The sequence below is a fragment of the Ranitomeya variabilis genome, chromosome 8 (assembly GCF_051348905.1).
Source record: "Ranitomeya variabilis isolate aRanVar5 chromosome 8, aRanVar5.hap1, whole genome shotgun sequence".
Taxonomy (NCBI): domain Eukaryota; kingdom Metazoa; phylum Chordata; class Amphibia; order Anura; family Dendrobatidae; genus Ranitomeya; species Ranitomeya variabilis.
The window spans coordinates 6,204,957-6,219,601 of NC_135239.1; the positions used below are offsets into that span (position 1 = coordinate 6,204,957).

General features: G+C 49.0%; 1 protein-coding gene across 1 annotated transcript in view; it reads right to left on the reverse strand.

The window, feature by feature from the left end:
• ERI3 (ERI1 exoribonuclease family member 3) overlaps positions 1-14,645 on the reverse strand; it is a 302,309-nt gene that overhangs the window by 281,995 nt on the left and 5,669 nt on the right. Inside the window, 2 exon segments of the mRNA XM_077278034.1 lie at positions 4,407-4,671; positions 4,673-4,691. Coding sequence (XP_077134149.1) covers positions 4,407-4,671; positions 4,673-4,691 — 284 coding nt within the window.

The following is a 14,645-nucleotide window of genomic DNA, read 5'->3' on the forward strand; positions in this document are numbered from 1 at the left end:
ATTACCCCACAGCGGACTTTCTGCACTGATACAATGTAACAAACTACGAGGACAGAGATTTCTGCTGCTCCTGTAATTACCCCAACAGCGGATTTTCTGCACTGATACAATATAACAAAACTACGAGGACAGAGATTTCTGCTGCTCCTGTAATTACCCCACAGCGGACTTTCTGCACTGATACAATGTAACAAACTACGAGGACAGAGATTTCCGCTGCTCCTGTAATTACCCCACAGCGGATTTTCTGCACTGATACAATGTAACAAACTACGAGGACAGGGATTGCCGCTGCTCCTGTAATTACCTGACAGTGGACTTTCTGCACTGATACAATGTAACAAACTACGAGGACAGAGATTTCTGCTGCTCCTGTAATTACCCCACAGCGGACTCTCTGCACTGATACAATGTAACAAACTACGAGGACAGAGATTTCTGCTGCTCCTGTAATTACCCCACAGCAGACTTTCTGCACTATTACAATGTAACAAACTACGAGGACAGGGATTTCTGCTGCTCCTGTAATTACCTGACAGCGGACTTTCTGCACTATTACAATGCAACAAACTACGAGGACAGAGATTTCTGCTGCTCCTGTAATTACCCCACAGCGGACTTTCTGCACTGATACAATGTAACAAACTACGAGGACAGGGATTTCCGCTGCTCCTGTAATTACCTGACAGCGGACTTTCTGCACTATTACAATGTAACAAACTACGAGGACAGAGATTTCCGCTGCTCCTGTAATTACCTGACAGCGGACTTTCTGCACTGATACAATGTAACAAACTACGAGGACAGAGATTTCTGCTGCTCCTGTAATTACCCCAACAGCGGACTTTCTGCACTATTACAATGTAACAAACTACGAGGACAGAGATTTCTGCTGCTCCTGTAATTACCCCACAGCGGACTTTCTGCACTGATACAATGTAACAAACTACGAGGACAGAGATTTCCGCTGCTCCTGTAATTACCCCACAGCGGACTCTCTGCACTGATACAATGTAACAAACTACGAGGACAGGGATTTCTGCTGCTTCTGTAATTACCCCAACAGCGGATTTTCTGCACTGATACAATGTAACAAACTATGAGGACAGAGATTTCCACTGCTCCTGTAATTACCCCACAGCGGATTTTCTGCACTGATACAATGTAACAAACTACGAGGACAGAGATTTCTGCTGCTCCTGTAATTACCCCACAGCGGACTTTCTGCACTGATACAATGTAACAAACTACGAGGACAGGGATTTCTGCTGCTTCTGTAATTACCCCAACAGCGGATTTTCTGCACTGATACAATGTAACAAACTATGAGGACAGAGATTTCCACTGCTCCTGTAATTACCCCACAGCGGATTTTCTGCACTGATACAATGTAACAAACTACGAGGAAAGGGATTTCTGCTGCTCCTGTAATTACCTGACAGCGGACTTTCTGCACTGATACAATGTAACAAACTATGAGGACAGGGATTTCCACTGCTCCTGTAATTACCCCAACAGCGGATTTTCTGCACTATTACAATGTAACAAACTACGAGGAAAGGGATTTCTGCTGCTCCTGTAATTACCTGACAGCGGACTTTCTGCACTGATACAATGTAACAAAGTACGAGGACAGGGATTTCCACTGCTCCTGTAATTACCCAACAGCGGATTTTCTGCACTGATACAATGTAACAAACTACGAGGACAGAGATTTCCGCTGCTCCTGTAATTACCCCACAGCGGACTTTCTGCACTGATACAATGTAACAAACTACGAGGACAGAGATTTCCGCTGCTCCTGTAATTACCCCACAGCGGACTTTCTGCACTATTACAATGTAACAAACTATGAGGACAGAGATTTCTGCTGCTCCTGTAATTACCCCAACAGCAGATTTTCTGCACTGATACAATGTAACAAACTACGAGGACAGAGATTTCTGCTGCTCCTGTAATTACCCCACAGCGGACTTTCTGCACTGATACAATGTAACAAACTACGAGGACAGAGATTTCTGCTGCTCCTGTAATTACCCCACAGCGGATTTTCTGCACTGATACAATGTAACAAACTACGAGGACAGGGATTGCCGCTGCTCCTGTAATTACCTGACAGTGGACTTTCTGCACTGATACAATGTAACAAACTACGAGGACAGAGATTTCTGCTGCTCCTGTAATTACCCCACAGCGGATTTTCTGCACTGATACAATGTAACAAACTACGAGGACAGGGATTGCCGCTGCTCCTGTAATTACCTGACAGTGGACTTTCTGCACTGATACAATGTAACAAACTACGAGGACAGAGATTTCTGCTGCTCCTGTAATTACCCCACAGCAGACTTTCTGCACTATTACAATGTAACAAACTACGAGGACAGAGATTTCCGCTGCTCCTGTAATTACCTGACAGCGGACTTTCTGCACTATTACAATGTAACAAACTACGAGGACAGAGATTTCTGCTGCTCCTGTAATTACCTGACAGCGGACTTTCTGCACTATTACAATGTAACAAACTACGAGGACAGAGATTTCTGCTGCTCCTGTAATTACCCCACAGCGGACTTTCTGCACTGATACAATGTAACAAACTACGAGGACAGGGATTTCCGCTGCTCCTGTAATTACCTGACAGCGGACTTTCTGCACTGATACAATGTAACAAACTACGAGGACAGATTTCTGCTGCTTCTGTAATTACCCCAACAGCGGATTTTCTGCACTGATACAATGTAACAAACTACGAGGACAGAGATTTCTGCTGCTCCTGTAATTACCTGACAGCGGACTTTCTGCACTGATACAATGTAACAAACTACGAGGACAGATTTCTGCTGCTTCTGTAATTACCCCAACAGCGGATTTTCTGCACTGATACAATGTAACAAACTACGAGGACAGAGATTTCTGCTGCTCCTGTAATTACCCCACAGCGGACTTTCTGCACTGATACAATGTAATAAACTACGAGCACAGAGATTTCCGCTGCTCCTGTAATTACCCCACAGCGGATTTTCTGCACTGATACAATGTAACAAACTACGAGGACAGGGATTGCCGCTGCTCCTGTAATTACCCGACAGTGGAATTTCTGCACTGATACAATGTAACAAACTACGAGGACAGAGATTTCCGCTGCTCCTGTAATTACCCCACAACGGACTTTCTGCACTGATACAATGTAACAAACTACGAGGACAGAGATTTCCGCTGCTCCTGTAATTACCCCACAGCGGACTTTCTGCACTGATACAATGTAACAAACTACGAGGACAGGGATTTCTGCTGCTTCTGTAATTACCCCACAGCGGATTTACTGCACTGATACAATGTAACAAACTATGAGGAAAGAGATTTCCACTGCTCCTGTAATTACCCCACAGCGGATTTTCTGCACTGATACAATGTAACAAACTATGAGGACAGAGATTTCCACTGCTCCTGTAATTACCCCACAGCGGACTTTCTGCACTGATACAATGTAACAAACTACGAGGACAGAGATTTCTGCTGCTCCTGTAATTACCCCACAGCGGACTTTCTGCACTGATACAATGTAACAAACTACGAGGACAGAGATTTCTGCTGCTCCTGTAATTACCCCACAGCGGACTTTCTGCACTGATACAATGTAACAAACTACGAGGACAGAGATTTCCGCTGCTCCTGTAATTACCCCACAGCGGATTTTCTGCACTGATACAATGTAACAAACTACGAGGACAGGGATTTCCGCTGCTCCTGTAATTACCCCACAGCGGATTTTCTGCACTATTACAATGTAACAAACTACGAGGAAAGGGATTTCTGCTGCTCCTGTAATTACCTGACAGCGGACTTTCTGCACTGATACAATGTAACAAAGTACGAGGACAGGGATTTCCACTGCTCCTGTAATTACCCAACAGCGGATTTTCTGCACTGATACAATATAACAAACTACGAGGACAGGGATTTCTGCTGCTCCTGTAATTACCCCACAGCGGACTTTCTGCACTGATACAATGTAACAAACTACGAGGACAGGGATTTCTGCTGCTCCTGTAATTACCCCACAGCGGACTTTCTGCACTATTACAATGTAACAAACTATGAGGACAGGGATTTCTGCTGCTCCTGTAATTACCCCACAGCGGACTTTCTGCACTGATACAATGTAACAAACTACAAGGACAGAGATTTGGGCTGCTGGTGCGTTTAGCTCAGAGACCTGACAGATACATCTGTAGCAAACTCAGCTGTGAGACGCATTCGGTCAGGTCTTCAGCCTCGGGAATCAGACAATAATTGTCCACATTCACTCACAGCAAGCAGAGATCTTGAAAATGGAGACGGACAGAAACAAAGAAGCACATTACAGAAGTCTTCATATTTGCAGGGTCATGATATCGCTCTACCTGAGGATGGATCTGGGGTTTGTCACATGTAGCCTCAAAATCCAGCACTAGGAAGTAATGGTATCTCTGTGGGGGGAAGGAGGTCATCGCGGCCACGGACGCCCCAAACCCCTGGCAGCCCAGCTTCCTGTTGAGCATTGGGTCGGCTCCGGTGTCAGCTCGGAGGACAGAGAACGGGTCGCAGGACGCGGTTCCCAGAGACCTGGAGAGCAGCAGCGAGGGGAGTCTTTGCGGCCGGACAAGGGATGATAACTGCATTGAAACCTGCTGCATTTACATGGAAACCTGCGGACAGAAGAGACAAGGGTCAGAAATCAGACATATATGCCCCACACTTCACTGGGCCACTCGTAGGACTACAACTCCCAGACTCATTTCTTGCAACAAACCTAATTATACGATAATTACACAGACGTCAACAATTTCTAATCTGCCTAAAGGAGACGGAGCTAAAAGCGATCGTATGTGCAAAAGTTCTCAAGGACGTGCGCCCCAGTTTGGAGCAGCCAGGAGGTGTCACAGCCGAGTCCACACATTTCAGCTTCTTCATCGTTTTCATGCGATTTGCACCATTTCCGCCGTTCTGTAAATTGCTACATTCTATGACGCCCAGAACTTCTCTTATAGGATTTTATAGGCTGCGAGTGACTGCGACAAAACACGAAACGGCACGCAGGTAAAGGGCAGCACTTCCCCCAGAAGACGCAGGTGGCCCATCCCGCAGCCAAACCCACGGAGAGGACGCCGAGCAGGACTTCTCACAGCAGAGGGTTCGTTACTGCACCCATTCATTGCTCCTGCACTGATACAGTGTAGCAAACTGTCAGCACAGGAAAGTTGTATACACCTGTACAGCTCATAGTAATAAGCAGCAGGGACTGACGGATCAGGTTCTCATTCAGTGCAGTGCAGGGCACGTACTAGACGGCGCCGATCTGAGCCTTGAAAACGCCAGTGCTCTTACCCACTGCACCAAATGGATCCATACATGAGGAGGGCACGTCTATAGTATCTGTGTATACGAGGGGTCCTACAGGATGAGCCCCTCCTCCGCGCCCGCGGGGCCACTAGTATCATCTACTCATTAACACGTCCCGACAGGGTCTGTAGAGGAGATGAAGACCACCCAATTAAGGCTCAAGGGCCAAATGCTCAAAATGTCACAGTCTTAACTGCGGTAATCTGATCAAAAATGAAGAAAGATGAAATGAGAAATCATCTGCAGGGGAAGAAGACGAGGACGGTGATGAAGAGGTCGATGAGGAGTGATCCCCAACATATGCAATGAAGGAGTCGCCTTATCGCAGCTGACACGGAGCGGGGGGCTCCAGGCAAAGTCGTCCATCTCAGAGATAAACCCCTGAATGACCGGCAGAGTGCCTCCTCACAACATCTGCAGAGCTTATAGGGTGCATGTCACCCAGAGACGTAAAGATGCAGCTCTGAGGACTCCACACCCATTTACTGAGGACACCCCGACTCCTAGGGGACATTCAGAACCCAAGCCGGCCCAATAGTAATGTGCGGGTCTCCTATATCAGTGCTGTGCGATTATTAATGGCCCATAAGCCACCCAAACACCTCTGCCTGTGTCAGTCATCACTGCAGACTTGGAATTTTGCTCCTGAATCAGGATGACCAGGATGAGCAGAGCTCGTAATAAAGGCTTCAGAGTTTATTTTAGGAGGCCATACTCCTAGTACTATGCGGCTTCCACAGAGCAGCACATTAACCTGAAGGACGCCGGCTCTGCCCAGAAGTACCGAGTACACGGACGCCGCTCAGGTCCTGGCCAATCACAAGGCAGCGTCCAGCCGTGAGGACGAGCCCCCGAATAAATGTCATGACACAACCACACAAAACCTAGACGTGACAACCTGCGGCACATGTAGAAGATTCACAACTACTCATCCCCAGGCAACATCACTGGCCAGACACCGCCACCATCGCCGACACACAGATGCATTACAGCATTTTGCCTATTTTGTGACTGGTTTTTCCTCTTTTTGTTCCTTTTTCTGTCGTTTTTACTTTGAAGTTAATTTTCTGCGGCCGATTCAGAATTTGCAACATTGTATAAAGCTGAAAACTGCGCACAAGTGTTCCGGCCGCCACAAAGCGATTCTTCACAACACCAGAAGTGTCTGCGCAAATGTTCAGAGTTGCGTGCAACAAAGTAACAGAACATGCGACTCCTCTCGTGTGGCACAAAATAATGGAAAAAAGTGAAAGAATAACAACTTCCTCGATTTTACACAAAATTCATAAACCAGTTTGTGCCATTTTGAAGAATCTGGAGCAAAAACAGCAACGAATACGACAAGAAAGAAAAGCGACAGAAAAAACAAAACAGCAAACGCTGGATGGGGCCCTAAGAGTTAACCGAGACACACAACACCATTCTCTCAGCACTACTCCTATTATCCGTGCAGAACTCCAGCAGACCACCACTCTCATCCTCCACCACTCTCATCCTCCACCACTCTCATCCTCCACCACCGTCCTGGTATTACATCTCTATAGTCTGATATTCACTACTCCAGGGACCATAACTCTCACTATCCGGAGGACATGATTGCCATCACACAGATCCTTCCACCTGTGACTCTATAAATACACGGAGAGCGAGCAGTCAACATGAAACCCGACACAGCGACGCAACGTGACCAGGGCGAAGCTGCCGAGGAGAAAACAATAAAAAAAGCAGCACACCCCCAAAAACACCACGTCACCCCCAGACATAAGGAGCATCGGCACAGGAAGCCACGTCCTAGCAGTGATGCAAGCTGCAGTACCAGATGCAGCCACAGGAGTGAGGGTCGCGCTGTGCAGGTCACACTACACCCCAAATATACACCGCCTCTCCACATCCACGTGGTCAGATAAAAGCCCTCTGGCCTATTAGGACTGGGACCCATTCCCATCGTCCCCTCACCTCCCACCGCAGGAACCATCACACTGCAAATCCCACTGTCCCCAACGAACGAGACCTCGAAGCCCCAGAGCGCGGCCCTCCGACGCCGCGCGACACAAGAATGGGGTCTACCACCACTATTACCCCTCCTTGTATCTTCCAGGTTTAGATTTACAAACTTTCTGCTGTTTGAAATAAGCTAAGGAAACAAGAAGAAAGGAAATATCTGAGCACAACGAATAGAAGAGGTTTCTCCAAATTCAGCACAAAATGTCACCTTTACAGACGCCTGGTAAACGTGACTCCAGGACACCCTCCCACCACATTGAAGACCAGTGTAGACGTCACCGAACCCCCGCCGCGCTCCACTGTAGACACTGCCGAACTCCCGCAGCGCTCCACTGTAGACACTGCCGAACTCCCGCAGCGCTCCACTGTAGACACTGCCGAACCCCCGCAGCGCCCGACTGTAGACACTGCCGAACCCCCGCCGTGCTCCACTGTAGACACTGCCGAACCCCCGCCGTGCTCGACTGTAGACACTGCCGAACCCCCGCCGTGCTCGACTGTAGACACTGCCGAACCCCCGCCGTGCTCGACTGTAGACACTGCCGAACCCCCGCCGTGCTCGACTGTAGACACTGCCGAACCCCCGCCGTGCTCGACTGTAGACACTGCCGAACCCCCGCCGTGCTCGACTGTAGACACTGCCGAACCCCCGCCGTGCTCCACTGTAGACACTGCCGAACCCCCGCCGTGCTCCACTGTAGACACTGCCGAACTCCCGCAGCGCTCCACTGTAGACACTGCCGAACCCCCGCAGCGCCCGACTGTAGACACTGCCGAACCCCCGCCGTGCTCGACTGTAGACACTGCCGAACCCCCGCCGTGCTCGACTGTAGACACTGCCGAACCCCCGCCGTGCTCGACTGTAGACACTGCCGAACCCCCGCCGCGCTCCACTGTAGACACTGCCGAACTCCCGCAGCGCTCCACTGTAGACACTGCCGAACCCCCGCAGCGCCCGACTGTAGACACTGCCGAACCCCCGCAGCGCCCGACTGTAGACACTGCCGAACCCCCGCCGTGCTCCACTGTAGACACTGCCGAACCCCCGCCGTGCTCGACTGTAGACACTGCCGAACCCCCGCCGTGCTCGACTGTAGACACTGCCGAACCCCCGCCGTGCTCGACTGTAGACACTGCCGAACCCCCGCCGTGCTCGACTGTAGACACTGCCGAACCCCCGCCGTGCTCGACTGTAGACACTGCCGAACCCCCGCCGTGCTCGACTGTAGACACTGCCGAACCCCCGCCGTGCTCGACTGTAGACACTGCCGAACCCCCGCCGTGCTCGACTGTAGACACTGCCGAACCCCCGCCGTGCTCCACTGTAGACACTGCCGAACCCCCGCCGTGCTCCACTGTAGACACTGCCGAACCCCCGCCGCGCTCCACTGTAGACACTGCCGAACCCCCGCCGCGCTCCACTGTAGACACTGCCGAACCCCGCCGTGCTCCACTGTAGACACTGCCGAACCCCCGCCGTGCTCCACTGTAGACACTGCCGAACCCCCATCGCGCTCCACTGTACACTGTGTTCCAAATTATTATGCAAATTAGATTTAAGTGCCATAAAGATTTAATTGTTTTGTTTTTCAAATAAACTCGTGGATGGTATTGTGTCTCAGGGCTCAACGGATCACTGAAATCAATCTTAAGCACGTGTGATAATTAGTTTTCCAGGTGATTCTAATTAAAGGAAAACTACTCAAAAATGATGTTCCACATTATTAAGCAGGCCAAAGGTTTCAAGCAATATGGGAAATGAAAAGGATCTCTCTGCTGCTGAAAAGCGTTAAATAGTGCAATGCCTTGGACAAGGTATGAAAATATTAGACATTTCACGAAAACTTAAGAGTGACCATCGTACTGTGAAGAGATTTGTGACTGAAACAGAGCACAGACAGAGTTCATGCAGATAAAGGCATAATGAGGAAGTTTTCTACCAGACAAATTCATTGGATTAAGAGAACAGCTGCCAAAATACCATTACAAACCAGCAAACAGTTATTTGAAGCTGCTGCTGCGTCTGGAGTCCCTCAAAGTTCAAGGGGTAGGATCCTTCAAAGGCTTGCTGAGGTGGATAAACCTACTATTTGGCCACTCCTAAACAGTGTTCACAAGCAGAAACGGTTGCAGTGGGCCCACACATACATGAAGACTAATTTCCAAACAGTCTTCTTTACTGATGTGTGTCGAGCAACCCTGGACGGTCCAGAGGGATGGAGTAGTGGATGGTTAGTGGAAGACGACATCAGCAAGGAGGTGGAGGAGTCATGTTTTGGGCTGGAATCATGGAGAAACAGCTGGTAGGGCCCTTTAAGGCTCCTGAAGGTGTGAAAATAACCTCTCCAAAGTATATAGAGTTTCTGACTGACAACTTTCCTACATGGTATAAAAAGCAGAAAGGTGCCTTCAGGAGCAAAATCATCTTCATGCTGACAATGCCCCATCTCATGCTGCAAAGAATCCCTCTGAGTCATTGGCTGCTATGGGCATAAAAGGCGATAAACTCATGGTGTGGCCACCATCTTCCCCTGACCTCAACCCTATAGAGAACCTTTGGAGGATCATCAAGCCAAAGATCTATGAGGGTGGGAGGCCGTTCACATCAATACAGCAGCTCTGGGAGGGAAGAAATACAAGGAGAAACTCTCCAAAAACTCACAAGTTCAATGGATGCAGAATTGTGAAGGTGACATCAAAGAAGGGTCCTATGTAACATGTAACTTGGCCTGTTAGGATGTTTTGGAGGTAAATAGCTTTTTTGTTCAGTGAATGTGACCTCCTAATGCTGCAAATTCAACAAATGAGACTTTTCAGTTCTTTAAAACATATCAAATGTTTAGAAATTCTACTGGGCCTAATAATTTGGAACAGTGCATTGTGAGTTTTTATTCATTGTGGAGATTATACTGTTATCATTGGGAGGTTTCTGCAATAAAATTCGATGTATAATTTAACGGTGATGACTTTTATTAGACTGACTGTCATTTGCACCGACCATTTAGGAAAATCCGAGAAAAATATCATTTGCATAATAATTTGGAACATGGTGTAGACACTGCCAAACCCCCGCCGTGCTCCACTGTAGACGTCAGAACCCCCCGCGCTCCACTGTAGACGTCAGAGCCCCGCCGCGCTCCACTGTAGACACTGCCGAACCCCCCACCGAGCTCCACTGTAGACACTGCCGAACCCCCGCCGAGCTCCACTGTAGACACTGCCGAACCCCCGCCGAGCTCCACTGTAGACACTGCCGAACCCCCGCCGAGCTCCACTGTAGACACTGCCGAACCCCCGCCGCTCTCCACTGTAGACACTGCCGAACCCCCGCCGCTCTCCACTATAGACACTGCCGAATCCACGCCGCACTCCACTGTAGACGTCAGAGCCCCTCGCCGCGCTCCACTGTAGACACTGCCGAACCCCCGCCGCGCTCCACTGTACACACTGCCGAATCCACGCTGCACCCCACTGTAGACGTCAGAGCCCCGCCGTGCTCCACTGTAGACACTGCCGAACCCCCGCCGCGCTCCACTGTAGACACTGCCGAACCCCCGCCGAGCTCCACTGTAGACACTGCCGAACCCCCGCCGAGCTCCACTGTAGACACTGCCGAACCCCCGCCGAGCTCCACTGTAGACACTGCCGAACCCCCGCCGCGCTCCACTGTAGACACTGCCGAACCCCCGCCGCGCTCCACTGTAGACGTCAGAGCCCCCCGCCGCGCTCCACTGTAGACACTGCCGAACCCCCGCGACGCTTCACTGTCGAGGTCAGAGCCCCTGCCGCGCTCCACTGCAGACGTCAAAGCCCCCGCCTCGCTCCACTGTAGACACTGACGAAACCCCGCCACGCTCCACTGTAGACACTGACGAACCCCCGCCATGCTCCACTGTAGACGTCAGAGCCCCCACCGTGCTCCACTGTAGATGTCACCGAGCCCCTGCCTCGCTCCACTGTAGATGTCACCGAGCCCCTGCCTCGCTCCACTGTAGACGTCAGAGCCCCCATCGTGCTCCACTGTATCATCACCAAGCCACCGCTGTCCCCCAATGTATCATCAGAGTCCCCACTTTGCTCCACTGTAAACATCACCGATCCCCACCGTGCTCCACTGTAGACATCAGAGTCCCCGTTGTGCTCCACTGTAGATATCATAGAGTCCCCACCGCGCTCCACTGTAGACATCACTGATCCAATGTCGGGCTCCACTGTAAACATCACAGAGTCCCCATCGTGCTCCACTGTAGGTAGGGTGCTCTTTTCAGCAGATGCTTCCACTATACATACTGCAGATTCATAGGCACAAACAGTTCAGAATTTGTATCCTTGCTCCACAGAACAAATTACCAGAAATGTTCTTGATATTTCTAGGATTTTGGAAGCAACTTTTCCTTAACTTTTTAGATTTCAGCCAAAGAGACGGTTATTTTTTTTTACATAACTTACTTTACAATCTGAAACCTCAGTGTCCTCGGCCACGAGGTGTTCTGCAGTCTCTGGAGGGTTTTTGACTTCCTGCCCCTTAGGAATCTGGTGGCGGCCGGAGACAGCTCCCTCTCTGCCTCGTGCAGGTAGTGCAGTCAGTGCCCCTACAAGACCCCTTCTTCCAGCTATATCTCTAGGAGCAGGCACTGCCGATGCCCCCTTGTTTGCAATATCGACTTCTAACATTTTGGATGACTTGTGTATCCGATTTATTTCTAATCAAACATCAGTCAAATTCCCCCAGAAAAACCCACCGATGACTTTTCATCACAGGTTGAAGTCCCCTGAAGAGACTAAAATGTAAAGTGGAAAATTAAAGGGAGTCTGTCCCCCATGTAACTATTACTATGAGCTCACAGGTTCTAGATGGCGGAGAATCCTGTGCTTCTCATACAGGAGGCCCTGCTGCTGAGAAACCATCTGTCATCACTGTAGGTAAAGTAGATCTTCCAAGATAAGGGGGACGCTGCTCAGAAAATAACACCACCCCAAAGTTTATTATACATGAGGGTGGCGTCACCAGTGTGATGTGTGCTGGCTACCAGTGTGATGTGTGCTGGCTACCAGTGTGATGTGCGCCGGTCACCAGTGTGATGTGCGCCGGTTACCAGTGTGATGTGTGCTGGTTACCAGTGTGATGTGCGCTGGTCACCAGTGTGATGTGTGCTGGCTACCAGTGTGATGTGTGCTGGCTACCAGTGTGATGTGTGCTGGCTACCAGTGTGATGTGTGCCGGTTACCAGTGTGATGTGTGCCGGTTACCAGTGTGATGTGTGCCGGTTACCAGTGTGATGTGTGCCGGTTACCAGTGTCACCAATGTGATGTGTGCTGGTTACCAGTGTCACCAGTGTGATGTGTGCTGGTTACCAGTGTCACCAGTGTGATGTGTGCTGGTTACTAGTGTCTCCAGTGTGATGTGTGCTGGTCACCAGTGGGATGGCCGGTCTCTGCTCTCCTAATCTCACTGCAGAGCTGTGTGATTATAACTGACATCTGCAGCCTCCAGCTCACAGGCACGGTGTAATACTGTTACACTACAGCAGCGCTGAGAGAGAAGCAAATATGTGTTTGTAAGAAGAGAAAGTTCATTTCTCCCGCTCTGTGTTAGTTACTTGTCTCAGTAGTAACCGTCACACGCAGTCACTGTGTATATACATATCCTGAGTTACCTCCTGTATTATACCCCAGAGCTGCACTCACTATTCTGCTGGTGCAGTCACTGTGTACATACATTACATTACTGATCCTGAGTTACCTCCTGTATTATACTCCAGAGCTGCACTCACTATTCTGCTGGTGCAGTCACTGTGTACATACATTACTGATCCTGAGTTACATCCTGTATTATACCCCAGAGCTGCACTCACTATTCTGCTGGTGCAGTCACTGTGTACATACATTACTGATCCCGAGTTACATCCTGTATTATACTCCGGAGCTGCACTCACTATTCTGCTGGTGTAGTCACTGTGTACATACATTACATTACTGATCCTGAGTTACATCCTGTATTATACCCCAGAGCTACACTCACTATTCTGCTGGTGCAGTCACTGTGTACATACATTACTGATCCTGAGTTACATCCTGTATTATACCCCAGAGCTGCACTCACTATTCTGCTGGTGCAGTCACTGTGTACATACATTACTGATCCTGAGTTACCTCCTGTATTATACCCCAGAGCTGCACTCACTATTCTGCTGGTGCAGTCACTGTGTACATACATTACATTACTGATCCTGAGTTACCTCCTGTATTACACTCCAGAGCTGCACTCACTATTCTGCTGGTGCAGTCACTGTGTACATACATTACTGATCCCGAGTTACATCCTGTATTATACTCCAGAGCTGCACTCACTATTCTGATGGTGCAGTCACTGTGTACATACATTACATTACTGATCCTGAGTTACATCCTGTATTATACTCCAGAGCTGCACTCACTATTCTGCTGGTGCAGTCACTGTGTATATACATTACTGATCCTGAGTTACATCCTGTATTATACCCCAGAGCTGCACTCACTATTCTGCTGGTGCAGTCACTGTGTACATACATTACATTACTGATCCTGAGTTACATCCTGTATTATACCCCAGAGCTGCACTCACTATTCTGCTGGTGCAGTCACTGTGTACATACATTACATTACTGATCCTGAGTTACATCCTGTATTATACTCCAGAGCTGCACTCACTATTCTGCTGGTGCAGTCACTGTGTACATACATTACATTACTGATCCTGAGTTACATCCTGTATTATACTCCAGAGCTGCACTCACTATTCTGCTGGTGCAGTCACTGTGTACATACATTACATTACTGATCCTGAGTTACATCCTGTATGATACTCCAGAGCTGCACTCACTATTCTGCTGGTGCAGTCACTGTGTACATACATTACTGATCCTGAGTTACATCCTGTATTATACTCCAGAGCTGCACTCACTATTCTGCTGGTGCAGTCACTGTGTACATACATTACATTACTGATCCGGAGTTACCTCCTGTATTATACTCCAGAGCTGCACTCACTATTCTGCTGGTGAGGACACACAGAGCACATGGGATGAAAATAAGAGAAAATTTAAGTAAAACAAGACTTAACATCAACAATTAATTTCCTGTAGATCTAACGAGGCCTTAAAGGGAACCTGTCACCTCATTTTTGAGCTATGAGCTGTGACCACCGCCACCAGGGGCTTATCTCATTCTGTAATGCTGTAGATAAGCCCCTGATGTCACCTGAAAGATAAGAAAA